Genomic DNA, 23136 nt, shown 5'->3' on the forward strand with positions numbered 1-23136 from the left:
TTAATGATGCGTTCTTTCTTCCTGTTTTTAAATTGTTGTACTCCATATTAGTTTTCCCTTATTAGGCTATGTTCGTTAACAAAAAACAACTTTTTAGGAAAATGATTATTTTACATGTAAAATAACTTTCAAGGAAAAAACACAATGGTAAAAAAAAGTTTTTCTTTTATTTATTTTTTTACAAGAAAAGAAGGGAAAATAGGAGGGAAAAAACACAATTGTAAAAATAGTTTTTTTTTTTTTTCTTGCAAGAAAATTTATATAGGAATAATGGGAGGATAAGATAGATGAGATGAGAGGTAGGAGGAAAATGCAACGAAGAAAACATTTTCTACTCTTTGAAGAACTATTTTCCACCTTTGGAAAAAAAAAATTTCAAATGACTTTCCACCTTTGAAAAAATTATTTTCCATCCCTTTACTAACCAGAATGGAATGTTAAATACGGGTGTGGACCGCACCTGGAAACTAAGAGAAAGAGACTACTTCACAACATCAAAGAGGGTCCCATCCCAAAATCATATGACAATAGAAGAAGTGATACTTAATGTTATTACGGGCCCAAACTTTGGGCCTAACAATATACTCTGGCTCTAATACCATGTTAAATACAGGTTTGGGCCGCACCCGTAAACAAAAAGAGATTGAAAGTCCACTTCACAAGTTCAAAGTAGGTTATATCCCAAAATCATATGGCAATAGAAAGAGTAGCCTCTTAGCGTTATAAAGTGTTTAACTTTCTCTTCGATCTTTTCTCAATGTGGAACACTTACATGTGTTATTTGGTAGGATATACTTCAACATTGAAAGACCCAAAATATTTTCGGTCAAATTAAAACCCTCAATCACCTAGAAATTATTCTTCTTTATCTTCTAACTTTTCTCGTATATTATACTTCGTACAATTTAGTAATTACTTTACTAACCTCAATTCTAAAATTATTTTGCACTTGTTCTCCTTAGGGTCTGTTCACTTCAGCTTAGTTTCAATTCAGTTCAGCTCAGTTCAGTTCAGTTCAGTTCACTTAATTTTAAGTGGAAACAATAATGAAAATGCACTTAATTAATTTTGTTTACATACTAAATTAGTACGCATGCATAGGCATAAACTTAAGAAGGTATTTAGATAATATAAGTTTTGTATGTTAAAAGTATAAAGTGGGGGTATATAGATATACGAAGGTAACAAAGGGTTTCCAGCTCTGATAAGAGAGGGAGCATTTCAAGCTTTTATGATCTCGAACATATTGGCAATGTGCTTGTCAATGATGGTCTTATTTTGCTTGCTTTGGGTCATCGCTACGACGGATAAAAGCAAATCAGTGGTGTTAATGGATTTCAGCCTGTTATTACTACTATTATCATTATACGCTACTTTGGTTGCTTTCATGATGGGAGTGTATGTTACAACCATCCACACCAAACCCTGGATTGCCGTCATTACTTTAGTTCTGTGCTCTTTGTTAATGCTGCTCATGCACAAAAAGCTCGTCATGGACTGTTTGGTTCCTGCTGTTAAAAAAGGACTGATATGGTTTGGTCCGGTAAATTTGAAATTGAAGAATGGTTTATGGTTTTGCCTAACCTGGCCTCTAAGACAGAGAAGTGATTCAATTGAATTAGATGATTGATTAATGATGATCACCATCCATCTGGGCTTAACTTCCTTCTCAACTTAAATGAAATTACTTCTAATCGTATTTTCTTAATGTTTTTATTATTTGTCGGGAATTTATACAATCATATTCCTTCTTAATCTATTTTTACATTTCTTTTGCATTTCCTACCAAAAATAAAAGATAATCCGTATTGTACGGAGTAACATTTTTGTGTGATTTTATTCTATAAAAACTTAAATATTATAGAAAACATCAAGTTTACTTATTATTCATTACTTAATTGATATATCAATGATTTCCTTTGTCTCCATTAATCTTCCTACTTTTGTAATTTATTTGAAATCTAGAATGTGCGAGAGTTATAAAAAAGTAGGTTTATATTCTTTAATTTTGAAAGGAAATACTTGTATATATAAAGTTATTTATGAACATTAATACTTATTATTTAATAGGTAAAATTGGCCTCAACACTCTAAACTATTGCTTAAGTGCACACAACACCCTATACTTTGCGTAGTAGCTAAAACACCACAATCTAATGACTTGGGTGCAAGACACACCTTTAATGTGTTTTCCAACCACCTTTCTCACTGGAGCCAGTAAGTTAAAAAAAAAATTATTTTTTATTGGCGTGGAGAAAAATGTTCCCTAAATTTCGAAGCTCGTTTAATCCTTAGGAATCCAAATTAAGATCAGAATAAGCAAAAAAAAAAAAATAAAATAAAATAAAAAATATATATATATATAAAAAATGTAAATGATTCTTTTTACGTGTTGACTCCGTGACCGTAGCTAGTATGAGATCTCATCTAACTCCTAGTTTTTGAAAAGTATTTGAAATAAGAGATTCGTAGATCAGACGACCTATAGAAAAGTGCACGACTAATACCCCGTGTACCCCAACCCTGATTGTCATTACTCTAGATGTGCACAAATCCAGAGTTTTATTGCTCATCCATTTTGCACTTTACGTGATTTACAAATTTAGACTTGGGGATGACTAGTATACAAAACAATACAATCAATCCAATATCAATTCAATCAAATAAAGGAAGTTTCCGATTTCAATTCTTGATTTATTAGTGACAAGCGATATTTATTATTGACTCCATTAACTACTTCGGTGTATAAACACCTTGAGTGCATAAAACACCCCACAATCTTAATCTCGTCTTATATGACTTAAATTCTTCCTTTACTCATTATATTTCAATAATCATGGACGAATAGTAAATAAATCATTTCACCAAATCACATACCTTTACCTCTAAGCGTATCTCGCAACATTAATGCAAAAATAATACTTACAATATAGAATAGTGCACAAATATAATCAAATCACAATGTATAATCAATAAAAAAAAAAAAAATCCCCTTTTCCTCAAAAGAAAAAATAAAAATTAAAAAGCTTAAAGTCCACCAATTCCCGCGATCTTTAATCTGAAACTGAAAAAGCTTTTGAGTCCACCACACCACCACCACCACCACCATACCGTGTGTTCACATAATTTGTTTTTCTCATTTTCATTCAAAACTTTTCCCCCATTTTCTCTCTCCTCCATTCGCAATCTACAAATCATCACTTCACCCCTTTGTCTTCTGAGATTTCTCACTCATCAAACAGTTTAACCCTAATTCTCTCAAATTCGGTCTTCAAATACTCTAATTTCCCCCCTTTTACAATCGATTTGATCACGCAATTGGTTTCTCAATTGAGCTAGGGTTTCGAATGTTGTAATTGAAGCGAAAAAAAATATGGCAAGAGTTCTCGATAATTGGGAACGCCTTGTTCGAGCTACTCTCCGGCGAGAGCAGCTTCGGACTGCTGCTCCTACTCATGAGCGCCACCCTAGCGGCCTCGCTGGAGCTGTTCCGCCTTCGCTCGGTCGTGCTTCCCATATTGATGCTATTTTGCAGGCTGCTGACGAGATTCAAGATGAGGATCCTAATGTTGCTCGCATTTGTATGTTTTTCTTTCTCATTTCTTGTCAATTAATGGTATTTTATGATTGCGAATTCGTGTTTTTATGATTTTTGATGCTTTTGCTTGATATAGTGTAGTTTTTGGGAATTCATGATATTGAGTGATTAACAATTGCGTAGATGTAGATAAAATTGTGGTATGTTTTAAAAAATCTTCTTGTTGGTACTTTTTTTGAGCAAAACTTGAATAGAAGTTATAATTAAGACCTGCAAAGTGTTGGATATCAAGCAGAACGTCTTCGGTGATTACATGAGCCGGCCTATGTGACTCTGTGAGAATGAGTGAGCTGGTGGCTTAGTGTGGACTTTATGATTTGATGCTTTACTGAGTTACAAACATGACGTCGTATGATTACGAGAAAAGGTGGAAAGGAATGGAGAGGCAAAAATATTGATTAGACATCCTATAGTCGGGAGCATCGTAGCTAATATGTACAATATTTGGATTTGCTTGAAAGCATGGTATGTTAAGAATGGGCTGTTTTTACCACTCTCATTCCTTATAAAGCTGGTAAAGCTTTTTATAATTTACACTCATGGTGCTGTCACTGACCTAAATGGTATCACTTTTGAGTCTTTTACCTCGATGAGAGTCATTACCTTATCCCTCATCTTGACGGTTGACGCTAGCACCTAGTGGCCTAGTGGGTGGTATCCGGGAAAGGTTTGACGATTCTTACTGCGTAAGGCTCAAGCATTCACTTGATGTGAGCTGTTGTGATTACCAGCCTCCTTAACCTTTGTGCTAATAAGTGTTGTGATTGGTATTTCTAGCTGAAAAACCAAATGATTTCTCCATGTCCATGAGAATATTGGTAGTGACAGATTCCTTCTTTTAGAGGTCACAACATTTTGTTTCCCTTCAAATGACGTGGTAGGAGTGTCAAATAGGTGTGAAATTAGTGGACTCAAAATCCATATGCCTTAGAAGAGTCAGAACATACAATAACATTGTGGATGATTCTCCCTTACAAGTTACAACCTTGCTTGTCATTTTTGTTCCCTTATCATATTCTTTCCATTAGCCTTACTTCAAAGTAGATCTTTATATTCCAATCAAGTTCTTAAGGATCAAATCACCTCCAATCAAAGAAATGTCTATTGTTTGCTCTTTCCAATATAAACCACTTCGTTTGTAGTTGTCCCTACAAAGATAAAGAGCACAACCCAATCTCTGGAGTTAACCCAAAAAGCCTGAAATAACAGCCATCTCACTGTGAAGGAAGACATGAAGATCATATCTAGCACCTCTATGGCAGTTGATGTCTTGTTGAAATCAAAATTCTGCTAACTCAGCTTTAGCAGAAATTTGTTAATTTACCAGGGCCTAGGCTATGTTCGGTTCAACTTATTAAGTTGATATCAATTTATTTCGGAAATAATTGGATCAAATCTTGTCTTTTTATTTGTTTTATTTATCATTGAATATCTTTATTTTCGTGATTCAAAAAATGATGAAGTTTCATATATGAATCTAATGACATCTCATTTGCAAATTTTGTTATTTATTATTTTTTTATTTTTAATCTTACGGATTAGTGTTCAGATTAAGTCAGAGTTTGGTCAAATGTGGAAATCAGATCATACCAAATCAGAAAAATTTAGATGAGATCATGTGAACTAAACATAGTCTAACTACCTAAATCCTCCACATTTTTTCTTATTAGCCTCGCATATAATTATATGTACTTTGAATTTATACAGGGCATCATTTCTGTGCTCATAGTGAGCTTTCTATTAGAATGTTTATGTCATAATTGAAGAGCGCAATTCGTAGTCTCCACCTCTACAGTACATAACATACATCATGGTTAAAGAGCCCCACTCGCTTTTGAATGTGCAAGTTATTGTAATTTCCCCCTTGAAGTCACCCTCTTGCGCTTGCTAATAATGGTAAATAAATTAATAGCATGAAATGTACTATTTTGTTGATCTAATTATTGAATTTGGGAAGCTACTGCACTTGTTTGATCAGTTCTTCCCGTTTTCATTTCACTGTGCTGTTTAAACTGCTTCCCTTACATTTCGAAGCAAGAAAAGTTTTACGTAGGAATTGATGTAAGGGGAAACATGCAAAACTATACTCATGTTTTGTAAACCGGTCAATAAATAGTAACTTTGTTGTTGCTGTATAATGCCTAGACAGCTGCACCATTAGCTCAGTGCTGTCATAGGTCTTTTGCATATGATGTTGAATGGCATTGAATTTCCCATTGATGTAACGCTGTTTCTTTTGCTTTTACTAGCTACTACTGCTTTAATGTATATATTATTAGCATGGTCTTGTGGCATAAGTTTGATGCAAAATCAGCAATGTCTGGTCTACAATCTATATTGTTTGCTGATGTTTTAATGTAAATACCTTTTACTGTCTTCTAGTGTGTGAGCAGGCATATTCTATGGCACAGAATCTGGATCCTAATAGTGTAGGCAGAGGTGTCCTTCAGTTCAAGACTGGTTTGATCGCTGTCATTAAGGTATTACATCAATTGTATGTAATTGGATTAATTCCTACCTAATTTTTCTTTGAAGCTAGTGCCTAGGGGTGCTAATATGGTTTATTATTTAGAGGCAATTTTTTTTTCTTCCAATGTGCAAGTATTCCTCTAGATTTCGTCCTAGATTATTGTTTGAATATTTGTAAATTGCTTGTTTATGTAGCAAAAACTTGCCAAAAGGGATGGAGCTCAAATAGATCGTAATCGTGATGTTGAACGCCTATGGGAATTTTATCGCCAATACAAGAGAAGACATAGAGTAGATGATATTCAACGTGAAGAACAAAATTGGCGAGAGTCTGGGGTCTTTAGTACCAATTTTGGAGAGTAAGTGGATTTTTTACTCTGATTTGTAATGTTTTATATTGCTAATCGAGTAATCGCTTCTTGGCCTATTGGGATTTTTACTCTGATGTGGTTCATAGACTGCTTGTATATTACTTTTTTTTTTCTGCCTTTTGTGTTTGATCCTGTATGGTGTATTATCCATCTCTTCATAAATTTATACGGAGAGAGTTGATTTTGGATCGTAGCTTTTTGTTTGGCTTATTCACTAGCTATAACCATGTTAATAAAAAATACTATCTTGTTGCTAAATTCTCATAAACTTAGGATGGAAAAACCTAGGATATATTGTTAATCAAAGTTACTATCTTATTGTTTAACCTAAAAAACCACTAGGATGGAACCTAAAGTGTCTTCTCTTCTATTAATTTTTTGATTTCCTTTTTTTTTTTTTGTGCATATCATGCCTCTTTGTGTTGACTTTTTCCTTTGCATCTAAGTTTGATGACATTAGAAGTTCTCTTTGAATTTGTTATAAATTCTTCACTAAGTTAACAAAGTTAATGTTAACACCTTACCAGTATGTTTTGTTTTGAATAGCATAATTCTTGTCTAAAGTACTCTGCATGGCTGTTGTGCAGCCTCAGATGTGAGTATTTGATTAATATTGGTTCCAAAAGGCTTTTCATAGGAAAATTTTAAACTGCAGATATAAGGATATGCTTACAAGTGTCCTATCTTATGATATTTAGAGTTGTATAGAATTACTTTCCTTCTTTTATGGATGTTTATTCTAGATCTTATCCATTTTCCTAATGTCCATAGTCATCTCGTCTGTTAGGCATCTGACTATCTGTTACAAATACTTGAGCTGAAAGTAAATTTCCACAAATCATCGGCTAATAGTTTGGATAGCTACCTAAATTGCTAATCCTGTCTCCAAATTGTGAAAGTGTTTTAATATTAACTATCACTAAAACAGGCTATACTGACATAATTGATGGACACATGTCTGACCTCTTATGAAAATTTTTCCCACCTTAACTATTGTTGACATCATCCTTTTTTTTCCTCTTTTTATTTTTATTTTTATTTATTATTTTTATTTATTTTTTTATCCTAAGTTCCAAACTACTAAATACTTCTTTCAAAAAATTTAATGAGATTATGACTACACATTTTTTGAATAAAGAATAATAACTACTATTTTAAATAAATAAATAGTTATTTAATTCGTGCAATGTGCTGGACTAACCAAGTTTGGCTTAATTGTGTATCTGTACCGAAACTAGGTAGCATCGATCTGGTTTCTGATTTTCCAATGCTTCATGCACATCCGTGTGTTCTATAGTCATGAAAACCAGTATCTGTAACATCTTTACAAGCTAACGAGTTCCTCACTTCTGCACTAGCTAGTTATGGATTTGATAATTCTTTTTCTTTATATCTTATGTAGAATTTTATTTCTCAGTTTGATGTGAAACTACATTTATATATTCTGTTGTTTCAGATTGGTGGAAATGAGGAAAGTTTTCGCTACATTGAGGGCTCTTGTTGAAGTGATGAAGGAATTAGCAAAGGATGCGGCTCCTGAAGTGGGAAGATTAATCTTTGAGGAAGTATGGTTTAATTATGGATTGTTCCAGATTTTTGAGTATTTGTATAAACTATAACTCTCTTTATATATCATTGCTTCATTGCTTGTTTCTCTGCAGTATTTACAAATTGAACCAATGAATATAGCTTGTATCAATCACCAAAAAAAGAAGATAGCTTTTAGTAGAAAATATAATGCACCAAATGAAGATTTATACTTCCTCTGTTATAATTACTTGCAACGCTTTGCCTTTAGCACTTATTTCATTACTTTGGCTACCATTTATGCCACCCTGATGCACCTTCTATCAGAAATCTTCTGTTATTTTATGGTGGGTACTGATTTGTGAATTAGATAAATGTTAGTAGTTAATCTGAAGTGCAGTTATGTAGTGAATTTTTGAAATTATATGATTGCTAGCTCTAAGTTATATTGGGTTTTGTGTAGGGATTTTTATTCAGTTTAATGGTGACTATATAATTTTGATTGACCATTTTTATGTTCAGATGGAGGTAAGTTAATTATGCTCCTCTAGAGGTTCATATCATCTTATAAAATCATAAAACTTAAAGGACTTTGAGCATGAGTGAATCAAGAAATCTATAATCTCCATTGACCATTGTGTTTGAACTTTGAATTGATTGTGCTCCATGAAATAGTCAAAGAGGGTGCTCGTCTTTGCTTTGACGATATCTTGGAAGGTTTAGATGATTGTATACTCACCCTTAGAGAAGCAGAGCTGTTGGGATCAGTACTTTCTGTACTTGTAGTCATTTTTAACCTTGTCTGCCAGTCAAAATCAATGACCTTACATGTTTTTGCGTTGTACAAATGGCAAGTAATTTTTTTTTGTTGCTATTCCAAGTCTCTATTTCGTGGTATATCGTTATGCTTTTATTCGTCTTTGTGAACCGTGTGTGAATAAACAGAATCAAATGTCTCTTTTCCTTCTTTTCTTAGTTTGACATTATGTATGATTGTATGTAGCTTTAGTTCACGATTACTTCTTACTTGAAAACTTAAGTTTTATTTGCCTTGAGCCGATACTTATACTACGTAATTTATATCTCATGTGTCTTTGGATGGGTCCATTGCAGCTAAGGAGAATAGAAAAGTCTGATGCTACATTGTCTGGTGAGCTCACACCATACAACATTATTCCTTTGGAAGCTCCTTCCTTGACTAATGCCATTGGAGCTTTCCCAGAGGTAAGACTTCTAGTCCTGTTTCTATTTTTCTGCCTCTTGTTAAATATTGTCTACTTGCTGAAAAGATGAGGTCAATGGTTCTAACGTGGACAATAAATATATTTTTGATTACATTTTATACATGGATGTAAAATGTAAAACCATCTTGTTATTTTTACGTTCATAAATTATTTTCCAAGAGCTTCTATATTGTACTGATAAAAAATATATGTAGAAAGAAAATTTGCAAAAAATATTGGAGGGAAGTAGTACAGGTTTTTTCTTACGTATTGTGCCGTGCTTGTGTCTCCCTGCTTTTATCTTTATCTATTTTCATCCATATGCCTAATGCTACGATTTTGTTACATGTTTTTGTTGCTCTTTTGTCTGTTTAGAAAGTTACTTTAATTTTCTGTCATCAAGGATAAAGGTTTTGTCAATTCTTGCAGATTTCCTGTTTTGACATTCCGTACCCAATAATATGTTTCCCTATTCTTTTGTCTCTGATGTTTGTTAAGCCTTTGGTTATCTTTCTGGTTTGTTTGGTTGAATTTTTCATCTGTACTAGTGTTTTGCGGAAGTTGTTATGACTGAGTCTGAATATTGCATGCTTTAATCAGGTTAGAGGTGCTGTATCTGCTGTAAGGTATATTGAAAGTTTCCCAAGACTACCTGCTGCTTTTGAGATTCCTGGCCATCGGGATGTGGACATGTTCGATCTTTTGGAATATGCCTTTGGTTTCCAGGTTTCTTCTGATTTTTTTTTTTTTTTTTTTTTTTGTATTTTTCTGTTTTGTTTAAGTTAATTGCAGTGTTTTTGGTCACAGTACTCCTTTGAGTTTAACTACAATGAGAAATTCTTAATATCCTTGTATTATTTGTTGTTCGTTAATTAGTATGAGGTTACCCCCCTTCTGCTCCTCTGCCACGTGCCCACGTATTTACTGTTTCAAACAGTCCTTTCCTCCATTGTTCTCCCCTTAACATGATTAGAGTTTCCTTTTTCATCATGTCTTTACTCTATTGCTCTTTTGGGCATTCATCTTTTTCAATGTGCAACATTCCAATATTGCTTTAGTTTGTTTATTGTTTAGTAAAACTATATAGAGAATAGGATACATAAAATGAGAAGAGGTAGAAGATTGAAGAAAGACATGTGAAGGATTCACTACTCTTGATACCACTTGTGAAGGATTCACTAATCTCCCTCACTATCTAACAAGCAAGAACAGAAGCAAAGACAGTAAAGCAGGAACAAATAAAAAAAAAAAAGTTTGAAAGGTTGAACCTTGATTGATAGTTGGTAACTTCAGGCAACCACTCTCCAAAGTATCTCAAAGATAATACTCTCAATTACAATAGTCTAATCTCATGGCTTTCTCTCCAAGACAAACATTCTTATATATACAAATCCAGGCTACTGCCACTTCATTAGTTTAGTCTTCTACTACTGTTGCTGCTAGTATTGCCGTTCCACTACTTGGTGTTGCTCTTCCTCTCTTTCAGAACATGCAGGCTTTAATTAGCTTTGCCCTCATGTGCCAACGGTGCTTGGGTGTTTGCTGCTTTCCCCCCTTCTCTGATAGCATACTCTGATTGGCAGTTTAGGCTTGAGTAGGGGGCCGTTAGTTTGGTCCATTACAAGATATTGGTGATCAAAGGGGTTATGAAGTGACTACTGACCTCCATGGAATGGACGTCAAAGCCCTTTATTTTTAATTGTAATTGGATCGTAGGTTAAATCTGAAGGTTGGCTTGAAGTTTTGAGAAAGTAACTGAAAGAATACGGTGTATAAAAGGATATACATTTTTAACACCTGAGGGTTCCAAATGGAGAGTTTTAAAATGTGGCATACTTGGGAAATTTGCTTTTTTTATTGTTTTAGTTTACCAAGGTTTACCTATTGTGTTAATTCAAATTATGTTGGGGTTACGAATATGCCTTTTATTCTTCTTAGTTCAAGAGTTATTTTGAAGGTTTGAGGTTAGTCGTTTTGTGGTAAACATGTTATTGGGTGACACATAAAGAATTTAGTAATTGTTTTGGATTTGCATCATGGACTAATTAATGGAACAATTTGTCATAGTTTTCTTGAGAGGTACTTGTAGTTTAAAGAAGTAACATTTTGATGGATGTTCTATACTTGCCTTTATATTTAAAACTGCACTTTTGTATTTTAAGCTTGTATTTTATAACGATAAGTCTTGAGTGTTGCAATTATATACTCCAATGTATGAGTTAAATTACAACGTGATTTGTGCCTATTTTCTATTCTTTGTTTTGGTGATTGTACTTATGCATTTGTTGAGCTGAAATTTCTCTTTTGCAGAGGGACAACATAAGAAATCAACGTGAAAATGTAATCCTTTTAGTTGCAAATGCACAATCTCATCTTGGGCTTCCAGATGAACGTGATCCTGTGAGTAGCTTTGTTTGTTTGGAGTATGCTATGTCTGAACTTTCAAATTTTCTTTATTTTTTTACTACCTCCATTTCATATTATTTACAACGATTAGACTTTTTTCCTCTACTTTATGTCAAATCGTTGCGATATATATATATATATCTTCTATCTTTTAATACTTGCAACACACCCTTTTTCACGTTATTTAAGAAAAGTGGGTCTCATGTGATTTAAAACACTTAAAATGGAGGAGAGAGATTGTTGAGAGTATAATTTAGTGGGCCATGAGATTATAATAAGGGTGATAGTATAACTTTTGACATAAAATACTTTCCAATTATAGCGTGTTGCAACTATTATGACATTTCCATTTTAGAGAAGTGTTGCAACTATAAGGGAGGAAGTATATATATATATATATATATATATATATATATATATATATATATATATATATATATATATATATATATATATATATATATATAGGGGAGGGATCCGGTGAGAATGGACCCATATGTGAGAATTCTTTCTTATATGAGAACTGATTGAAAGTTGAAAAAATGTAAAATAATAATCCACCTTTAGTCGGTCTTCCATAAACAATGTATCTTTTGAAATTCCAGAAACAATCCCACCTTTAACATGCATCTTCCATAAACGATCCCTATGACCTATAACCGGTTAAACCGGTCTAACTTTTTTACGGAGTATTTTTTTTTTAAATTCATCTTCTCCCACCTTCCTTGAGTTCCTTCCATGAACTGCCACCCAAATTACCACTAGTCCACCACCTCCTCAGCTCCTCACTCGTCATCAGCCACCACTCACCCAGCCATCACCAATCGCAACCCTCACACAACACAACCAGCCATAAACAACGCTCCACCATTGCAGCCCACTTGCAGGCCGATCCTTCATATCCAACAACTACAACATCAATTCACACCCTCAAATCAGCCCTTAAATGAGTAAAATCCCCCAAAATTAAATTATGAAGGAATAGTTAGGGTCGATTATGGGCTTTGGAGCCTGAAAACTCTGTCTCAAGCCCCGGAAAACCAGACCCATCCCTGAAAAATCAACCCCCAACCACGACAAACTCCACCCAGCCCCAAAATCCCCACCTAGCCCTGAAAACTCCCCCGAAAATGCCCTAACCACCCTAAAAAAAACCCCTTTGTCAAGTATCCGAATGGCTGATTGGGTTGTTGGGAAGGCAGGGCAGGATGAGGAAGGGAAGGGGGGTCGTTCGGGGGTTTTGTTTTGTTTTTTTTTAAATTTTTTTTTTTAATTATTAAAAAATAGAATAAACCAATTAATAGTCAACACGTGTCTTGTAACCTAATAAAACCGGTTAGCAAAACAATCCAACCGTTCAGAGATTGTTAGTGGAAGATCCCTATCAAAGGTGGGATTGTTTTTGGAATTTCAAAAGTTGGGATTGTTTGTGGAAGATCGACTAAAGGTGCTATTATTAGTTTACAATTTTCCTTGGAAGTTTAAAACATGTGAGTAAAAATTTAGAACATGTGAGTAAAAATTTAGAACATACGAGTTAAAATTTAGAACATGCGACTCAAATTAAAATTTAGAACATATGAATAATAATTTAAAACATATGTGTGAGTAATAATTTAGAACATCTGATTAAAGAATTAAACAAGTGATAAAAAATTTATAAAATTTGCTTTATAAACTTTAGAACATATGAGTAAAATTTAGAACATTTGATTTAAGATTATGAAAATGTGAATAAATATTTAGAACAACTAATATAGAATATACAAAATGTGTGTAAAAAAATTTAGAACATACGAGTAAATAATAGAACCCACGCTTTACAATTTGAAACATATAATAAAAAAAATCTTAGAGTACACATTTTAATATTTAGAACATATTAGTTAAAATTTTGGAACAAGTTATAAATTTTTTAACATCAAACATAACTAATTTATTGTTTAGAACATGTGAGTACTAATTTAAAACATTTAATTTAATTTAGAACACCTAAGGAAAAGTTTTTAACATCATATTTAAAATTTCAAACATGCGAGTAAAAATTTAAAACATTGTTAGGGTATGAGCACGCAGCGGAAATGTAAAATAGAACGAGAAATTAAAGGTAAAATGTAAGATAAGCAATAAAAGAAGACACTATATTTAACGTGGAAAAACCCTCTAAATAGAGGTAAAAAAAAACCCACGACGACGAGCAACAAAAATTCCACTATAATAAAATGAGAGTACAAAGTTACCCCAATAAATAGGGTATTGAGATACAACTCTTACAATTAAACTCTCAAAATAAAAGAAAAGGAAATAGTGGAATAAATTACAAGGAGGAAATTAATTAGGGAGACTAGTGTAAATGGATGAGTAAATTTGTATGGAGGTTGAATGTATATTGGTTGGATGCCTCAGTATGAGCCAAACTCCAACTATTTATAGTTGGTTAGGTCGGTGGAAATGGATGCCTCAAGATGTATGAAGAATTCTCTAGATTTGCTTGCATGATAATATTGCTTCTAGGGAGTTGACCATTTTTCTAGAATAATCAACATAATTGTAGAATATTTGACATACTCTAGAAGCAAGAAGAATTGTATTGGGCTTCTTTAAAACTTGGTCCATATGAAATTTCAGGCCACATCAAACAAACATAAAGAGTGTTCTCACATAAGAAAAATTCTCACATATAGTTGTTCTCACATGAGCCTTCTCCTATGTATATATATGTATTGGTGTTTTATTTGTGCTTGTATACATCGTGTGGGGGAGAGAGTGATTTGGTTCTTGATGCTGCCTTTTAAGAGTATAAGTGGTTGAAAGGTAATGAAGAAGAGTAGAAGTATAATTAATGATAAGTTGTTAATGTGATGAACATTAATTATCATTGTGCTTACGTATTGTATGAACGGACGGAATGATGAGGGGATGGGAATCTAATTTGGAATTTCAAGATAACCTGGTTTTAGCTTTCCAAAGCGCGTATAAAACCATAACAACCCAAGAATTAAGAGCCTAAATGCATGTATGGCTAGTTAGGTTCTCTTTCGTAACATGTCTTTCAATACCCAAATAAACTAGTTAAACATGTAATTTATAACCTAATAACCTAATTCGGTCATACGAGAATGAATGAACTAACGAAAATGCCACCTTTCAATTGACTAATATGATAATAAATAAGCACGTGCATTTTATGAGGCCATTACTAATAATTGCTTAAAGCACACATTCTAAGGGTCAATAATTTACTTAATTTGTCTCCTAATTTCCTTGATCCCTACCTTTATAAAAGTTCAACCAAGCGCTTATGATTAGTGTTATGCCAACTACATTCTAAAAAATTGTCTATTTACATATCTACCTTCATTTATGCATGCGAATTGAATCACATTTGTGGCTTTTTTTCTTGTTCTTTTTTTTTTTGTTTGTTTTTTTTTTTTTTTTTTTAAACCGTAAAAATGTTCATTTACGTATGTGCATTAAATTGCATGTTTGACATTTTTCCTTTTTTTTAACCGTATTTGTGGTGTAGTTTTTTGGCTTGTTATTTATTTATTTTTTTCATTTTCTTCCCTACCTTTTAAAAAATTTGAGATAACTCTTTTAAATAGTATTTTGAAAATTATACCCTATAAAATGTTTATTTACTTATTTTCCGTCATTAATGTTAGTTGCTCTTTTATTGAACTCTTAAGAATAGTGTGCAGATATTTATACCTCTAAAATTTTTTTGTTTACATATCTTTCCTAATTGTTGTTACCAAATGTTTGTGACATAAAACCTAATGGAAAGAGCCACATTAGTTAATCCAAAATCATCCCTTGCTTCTTTTACCTAGCTAATAAAGTACTCTATAATGAGATGATCAACTAATAGCCTAACATTTAACTTTAGTCTAAGAGTGACAAAGAATATATAATCCAACAAGCATGAGAGAGAGAGAGAGAGAGAGATTATTGGTTGAACTATGAAATCATTTTAATTTGTATAGAATGAGAAAGAGTATTGACCGAAGCATGGGATCTTTAAATCATCAAGATTTCTCTTTGCTTGTCAACATTCATGCTTACTATCTATGTTACTCAAACTTTTCATTTTATCTTATTTAGCATAAACAGTCCCTTGATTCTCTAACTTGGTTAGGACATTTGGACACTTTATTTTTGTTTAAAATTATGTAAATTGCTCATAAAAATAGCCAGGATGGACACATGGACACAGATGTGGGTAACCGAGTGTGAGTAACATAGCTTAAATTAATTTTCTAAATTTTTATCACAGAAATTGCATACTCTTGCTGTAGGGAAATTATAAATGTATAGCTCTTTCGCCACCTTTGAACAACATGGTTTAATATTGTGAAATTTTGAACTATATCTTGGATTGAAACTATGAATTTTCCAAAATCAAATTGAAATGATTTCGTTAAAGCTTTCCTACAAAGCTTTGATGAAAAAATTATGAAGCTTGTTTCATTTTATTTTTGTAATTACCTATAAATTGGTTATATGTACTTCCTTTGTTCTCGAAAATACAGTGCAAGGGCACATGTATTAATGAAAGGTATGAATCTGAATGCCCTATAAGACAATTCTTAAATTTTTTGATGAGGACAATTTTAAGAATCATCTTATCGGGCATTCAGATTCATACCTTTCATTAATACTCGTGCCCTTGTCCAATAAAATAGATGGCTGACTACTACCACGTTTGTAATGGCAGCGAAGGTGTTTTGTATTATATGTTATCTTCACATTTGCTTTATAAAAATATTTAGGGAAATTCTCAATGGTACTCTTGAAGTTTCTTTCTTTCTCAATGGTAAACACTAAAAAATTAAATTATCAATGGTAATCTTAAAATACTAAAACTAATTTAGTGGTAACAATAATGATATTAATACATAATTATTAGTCTAACCCTAGTTAACTAAAGGCAAAATGACTAATATAACCCTATTAATTAAAAAAAAAATTAAAAACCCCCGCCACCCCAACATCAGCCCCAACCCACTCCAGCCCCCAACTCCCTAGCAGCGGCAGCCGACGACCCTCTCTATGGCAGCGGCGGCCACTTTCGGTGCCCTAAAACCCTCCCTTCTTCATCACTATCTCTAATTTTCCAGAAAACCGACATTTTCATCTTATTCTCTCTCCTCAATGACTCCACATTCCTACTCTCTCGATTCCCATCCAAATCCTCGAAAAAATTTTCGTCGCCAATTTGACTAGCAACTGAAATCCCCAACAAATTTGAGCCAAATCCTCCCTAATTCGAGCAAATCCGAGCAGAAATTCCCCATTCTTGAGCAAAAAATCAAACCTAAAACCCCCAGAAATTTCGAACCCGTTCAAAACCCCCATACCCCAGCAAATTTCGACCCCAATCCAATAATTTCGAATCCCAAAACCCAACAAATTTGATCAACAACTGAAAACGCATGTCGTCGTCGACCCCAATCAAATCTTTCTCTCTCTCATCTGCTCACTCTCACCATCACTCTTCCTCTGCCAACGTCGTCGTCGCTCATGTCGCCAGATTCATTTTACACTGGCGCCGATTCCTCTACATGTAAGGTCCATTAGTATTATTTGTGGGTAAAATGAATTCGAGATATTTTATCAACAAAGCTTATTCAACAATGGTGGAAAGCAGTCGTGGGTAGGCAATGGCAGGGATGGGTTGAGGAGGGGGAAAAAGTGGGTGAGTTTTTATTTTTTTAATAGGGTAGTTTGGACATTTCATTTTCCCCTCCCTTTTAAAATATTAACCATGGTTAATATTTACTTACATTTGTTAACTAATGTTACCATTGAATTAGTTTTAGTATTTTAAGATTACCATTGTTAATTTAATTATATAGTGTTTACCATTGAGAAAAAAAGAAACCTCAAGAGTACCATTGAGAATTTCCCAAATATTTATTGTTTAATGCCTTGATCTCTTTTAATGTTGCAATTGTATATGTTGAGTGTGAATATTGTTGCGGACTTGTGGTAGGTTGTTTGTTTTTTAGCTTTGTGTGCTGACATTTTCTTGAGGCGTTTTATTGAGAGGCTATTTTCTTTTTTGTGTTGCTTGCTGATTTTTTTCTTTTCCCCACTTATGGGATTATGGCTTTGATTGATTGCTGATTTTTTTACTTTTTACTGTACAGAAAATAGATGAGAAAGCTGTATATGAAGTTTACCAGAAAGTGCTGGACAATTATTTCAAATGGTGCAAGTATTTGCGGATACGGATTGCGTGGAATAGGTTGCACAACCTGCTGCAATTATGAGACCTTGTTTGCTTTTCCTTTGTATTTCATGGGCTATGGGGTGCAGCTATCCTTTTTTCATCTAATGACATTATCTCTTTCTTTTTTCTTTTCTTGGTTTCTCTTTCAGTTCTGATGCAATTACTCGGGAGAGAAAGCTTATTTTAGTTTCCTTGTACTTTCTAATTTGGGGGGAGGCTGCCAATGTTCGTTTTCTTCCTGAATGCATATGCTACATTTTCCACAATGTAAGCTTCCACCCTTGAATTTTTTCTTTGCCTTATCGATTGTTGCAACTATTCTTCCCACTCTGTTATTCTTGAACTTTGTAGATTGATATTTTTACTTGGTGTCTGCAGATGGCAAAGGAGTTGGATTCAATATTAGACCATGGAGAAGCATATATTGCTGATAGCTGTAAATTGGAAAATGGTTCAGTCAACTTTTTAGAGAAAGTTATAAAACCCATATATGATACAATAGTCCAGGTCAGTTATTCCTATTTTGGGCAACAATTAATTTTATTTTTTAAAAACAAAAAATATATAAACCCCACTTACAAGTTACAACTCTTACTTTCTTGTAAGAACCTCATTACTATACACTCTCCTCAGTATTACACATGCCTACTCTTTAAACTCTCTCCTACTCTCCTTGGTCTCTGTTGTGACATTTTGTGTAATTCTATCAATTAGGAACGGATGTAGTATTTCCTAGTTGAAACATCCTATTTTGTTTTTCTTAGTTTTGGAAAATAATTGGCTTCTCCACCCTTACTGCCATTTCTTTCTGTAGTCAAGGGGTGATAAATCTGCTAGTATAAACATGTGTTCTCGTTGTTTATCAGATTGTCAAATATAGCTGAATGAGCCTGACAATATTAATTAATCAGCTCTGTTAGACTGGGACTAGGTTCCACAATGACCCAGAGCTATTTCAAATTTGTATCCAAAGCAGTAATTTTGTATGGTAATATAAAACTTGAATATATTGATTGGGCAGGAAGCTGAAAGAAATAACAATGGAAGAGCAGCACATTCAAAATGGAGAAATTATGACGATTTTAATGAATATTTCTGGTTTGTTATATCCTTAATTAAGTTTTTGTCATCTGTGATGCTGCAACCACTGACATTGTTATAATTTAGTATCCCTCTTTCTTTCTTAGGTCGCCAACATGCTTTGAGTTAGGATGGCCAATGAAGGAGGATTCAGCATTTTTGAGAAAACCGAATAAACAGAAAAGGGTTAGTATGATATTTATATATTCGCAATATGTATAATTATTTGTATCTGAAACTTTTATAATATCTTGTAATTTTGAAGTGTTATTAGCTGTATAAAATTCTATATGGTATTGGATTTAAGTGCTCAAATTAGTTTTCGTTTGTCACATGAATGGTGCTTAAATTTAATGAAATCCTGTCCCGGTATGATTTTGACAAAATGTTCATTTACTTGTGCTTTATAGCTTGCTGAAGCCTGGAGGAGAAATCCAGTCCTTTTATTGTTAATTTTTGTTTAATTATAAATCTATTGTTATGATGAAGACAGAACTACTGCAGAAGGAAAATATTGAGAAACTTGTTACAAATTTGCCCTGTTCTGTTGTAATTCCCCCAATAAATAAGTGTCCAATCTCCAGCTGCTTTATTCCATATAGGATGTCAGTAAGTTCCTCAATCCCACATTGAATCATGTGCAAAAATTACCTGTAAATTCCAAGCATTTTGCTCCAACCAAAATTTCTTCTTCTTCTTTAGAGTCCTTATGAACGATCTCACCATAAGAGGATCTTTTGCCTTCCGGATAAAGTTTAGTATCATAAAGGATGGATGAATTGGGGGTTTGTGGTCAAGGGAAATGAACCTGAACCTCTTGTGGCATATCTCCTAAAACGTCCTTATTCTAGCCTTCCAATATTTGTTTGGATATTTTCTTCTGCATGAACGTTAGCTTTTGTGGTATAGTCTTAGTTAAGAGAGATTATGGGGGGCAAAGAAGCATTGGCAGTGAGATCGGATGGTTTCTTTACCTGACAAGCTATGTTACTCGGACTTGGTACGGGCGTCGGATATGGTTACGTATCTGAGTTTTGGGCTTGGCAAATTGTCCTTATTTTTGACATGGTGACGGGAGCACAGAACAAATAAAGAAAGTTTATTAAAAATGATGTTTTTTCCCAAAAAAAAAGAAACAAATGAAAATAAAATATGCAGTGGGAAAGTCAAAGAAAAATAAGAAAATCTCTCTTAAAATTTTCCAGGAAATTGTAGACAATAAAAAAAGATAAATAGTAGTAACGTACAGTTCTAAAAGACAAATAATTGAATGAACTAGAAAAGAAAAAAAAATGGTGGTACTGTGGTAGTGTACAACTGTAGTATAAAAAGTCTATCACATGGCACAACCCCTATTTACACACATCGAATTTTTTTTGCTTTCCTCTTAAGCTGCCGACTGCCGTGTCCAACTACCCTTCCCCGAATCTGCTACGGAGTCCATACCCGGATCACTGTTGGGTCAAATCAAGTATGAGGCCTAAATGGCCATGTTGAAGTAACGCACTAACACAGCTTACAATCGTTGTTTCTCTTTCTAAGCCTGTAATTGAATTGCTTCTGATGAGACTGATGATAAGAAGCTCATAAATGCTTTTATCATGTCACCTTGTTTGGTGCCATAGAGCCCCCCACCCCTCCCTCTTCCGAATTAAGATATCTATTATATCGGATTCCCTAGAGGCAGCATTCTGATGCCACGGTTTGAGTCGAAATTCTTACTGGGTGACATTGCTCGGCACTCCCTTTTCCTCCAGCTTTCAATTCTAAGCTTATTGAACTGTATATTTTGCTGCCCCAATGTATAGCTTATATCAATATTACATGGTACAATGTAAATTTCGTTTTGGAGTGACTAAAGCCTGTGTGTATCATACACCCTTACTTTTCTGGCATGATAGGGATAAACATGCAATTTTTGACATTGCTACCCAAAGACAAATTTCGAAGAAGTTGCAGCTAAGGCCTTTTTGACACATTAGTGTAAGTTGTTTAGGTTGAAATTGCTTTAGCTAATACCCTCTTACAGTATTACCCATCAGTTGTGGTATATTTGTTTGAAGCAGTGGGATTATGTTGATTTTGCTTAACTGTGATTGGCTCTTATGTACGTATTGTTTGCTGGAGTTCTGTCACTTCCCATGAATTATCTCCATTTTTGTTTATGTTCTGATTATGTGTTGTTAATGCGTGTGTCTTGCTGTTTGTTATTTTGCAGACTGCAAAAAGCAGTTTTGTTGAGCATCGGACGTTTTTCCACTTGTACCGTAGTTTTCATCGGATGTGGATCTTTTTGGCTATAATGTTCCAGGTTTGGATTCTTGTTTCAACATTCAGCTTAGGTATTCTTCTATTACAGGTTGCTCATGGTATGAAAATATGTATTGCTACCCTTTCAGGTTTTAACGATTATAGCGTTTACTGATAAGCTGAATCTGAATACATTTAAGATCCTACTGAGTGTTGGCCCAACATATGCTGTCATGAATTTTGTGGAAAGTTAGTATTTTATCAGTTTACTCTTATTTCAATTTAAGTTCTTTTTTGTTAACACTCTGCTGATTTTCTTTTCTCTTCATTCAAGTAAAAAATTGTAAAAATTTGTGACTATAGGTTGCTTGGATGTTCTGCTTATGTTTGGTGCATACACAACTGCAAGGGGCATGGCAATTTCAAGGCTTATTATTAGGTTCTTTTGGTGGAGTTTAAGTACTGCTGCTGTTATCTATTTCTATCTGTGAGTGTGGATCTCTCATTCTCTCAATCATGGCAGCTAAATGTTATCCTTAAAACGTTTGCATTCTGATTCTGCCTATATATGTGAATTGTAAATAGGAGGGTTCTGCAGGATTGGAATAAGCAGCAAACTAATTCATCATCTTTCCGCATTTATATTCTTATGCTTGGTGCTTATGCTGGAGTGCGGTTTGTTTTTGGTGTATTATTGAAGATTCCTGCCTGTCATACATTGTCTAAAAAGTCCGATCAGTCATTCTTCCAATTTTTTAAATGGATTTATCAGGTAAGTCTTGGATTGTCACGTATGAGCTGGCTTTTCTTGTTCATTCACTTATAAATGCTCTTTGTTACCAGGAGAGATACTATGTTGGACGTGGTCTCTATGAAAAACCGATAGATTATGCCAGGTTTGCTTACCATGCTATGATGCTATCTGCTTTTATTTCTAGTATAAACCCACAAAATCTGATAACCTACAACAGATTTCCTCTGAAGGCGATTTAAAGCAAACTTCAATGCAAATGACTTATAAGAGTTTTCCTAGACGCCTTTTTCTATATCTTTTTTTTTTTAATTATTTTTTTATTATTATTATTATTTATTTCCTTCAATTTGTTCTTAAATACTTATTGTGATTTGCATGCTTTCTTGTGCCTTCCCTTCCCCACTCTTCATATTTTCTTTCAGATACATGGCATGATCAACACTATTTTATGTTGTTCAAATCTTATACATTGGGATTTTATGCCCTCAAACTCCTCTAATTTGGAAAGCAGGTCTTTGTGGTTGTTTGTGTAAGTGGAAATCAATTTGATTCTTTATTAACCATGTATAAGCTTGTATCTGCCACTTTGAGCTCTATTGTCTGTATGGGCTCACTTCAGCCCTTTACAAATTACAACTCTAGAATTATTGGTCTTTCAACTAAAAACTGAAAAAAAAATTATTCTATTTCCTATTCTGCAATTCTCAACTCTAGTAGAAGTAAGCAGTCTCAACATTTTGTTTGATTATGTAAGTTACTTTAGAACCAGTGTCATCTTCTGGCGGGCTATAATGCCTCTCTTTTGCTTATTCTCTTTGCAAGTTCATAAGGTGTTTTTGTTGTACCCACATTGTGATTTAAGCTCTGTTTCCTTTTGTTCCTTTTTAAGCTTGGCTCTCTCCTTACTAATCTATGTTGTTATTTTGAAGTCACTTTTATAGTTTTTTCTGAAAGAGGTTTTACTTGGTTGACTGATATGCCCTTGATTTCAAATTGATTCAGATATGTTGTCTATTGGTTGGTGATCTTTGCAAGCAAATTTGCGTTTGCTTACTTTCTCCAGGCAAGTGTCTTGGTCTTTTTCTCTTTCTACTGTAGTAAAAACTATATCCTGATCCTGGAACTAGGTTGTGCACTCTGGTCTAGATTTATGTAAAGCTTTAAAATAATGAACATTTGGTTTTAAGATTACTAAAAGTTCATATAGGGCTAAAATTTTGAAA

At 33.7% G+C, this 23136-nt stretch overlaps 1 protein-coding gene across 1 annotated transcript in view; it reads left to right on the forward strand.

Moving 5' to 3' along the window:
• Window positions 1-3032: 3032 nt before the first annotated feature.
• LOC110726825 (callose synthase 10-like) overlaps window positions 3033-23136 on the forward strand; it is a 52658-nt gene continuing 32554 nt past the window's right edge. Inside the window, exons 1-18 of the mRNA XM_021906348.1 lie at window positions 3033-3581; window positions 5981-6078; window positions 6263-6426; window positions 7895-8003; window positions 9079-9189; window positions 9789-9914; window positions 11499-11588; window positions 17747-17844; window positions 17979-18096; window positions 18208-18336; window positions 18851-18927; window positions 19017-19095; window positions 21128-21220; window positions 21309-21408; window positions 21523-21646; window positions 21745-21931; window positions 22003-22055; window positions 22916-22976. Coding sequence (XP_021762040.1) covers window positions 3374-3581; window positions 5981-6078; window positions 6263-6426; window positions 7895-8003; window positions 9079-9189; window positions 9789-9914; window positions 11499-11588; window positions 17747-17844; window positions 17979-18096; window positions 18208-18336; window positions 18851-18927; window positions 19017-19095; window positions 21128-21220; window positions 21309-21408; window positions 21523-21646; window positions 21745-21931; window positions 22003-22055; window positions 22916-22976 — 2025 coding nt within the window. The 5' untranslated portion in view covers window positions 3033-3373. The remainder of the gene's footprint in view (window positions 3582-5980; window positions 6079-6262; window positions 6427-7894; window positions 8004-9078; window positions 9190-9788; window positions 9915-11498; window positions 11589-17746; window positions 17845-17978; window positions 18097-18207; window positions 18337-18850; window positions 18928-19016; window positions 19096-21127; window positions 21221-21308; window positions 21409-21522; window positions 21647-21744; window positions 21932-22002; window positions 22056-22915; window positions 22977-23136) is intronic.

Source organism: Chenopodium quinoa, unplaced genomic scaffold (assembly GCF_001683475.1).
Source record: "Chenopodium quinoa cultivar QQ74 unplaced genomic scaffold, ASM168347v1, whole genome shotgun sequence".
NCBI lineage: Eukaryota > Viridiplantae > Streptophyta > Magnoliopsida > Caryophyllales > Amaranthaceae > Chenopodium > Chenopodium quinoa.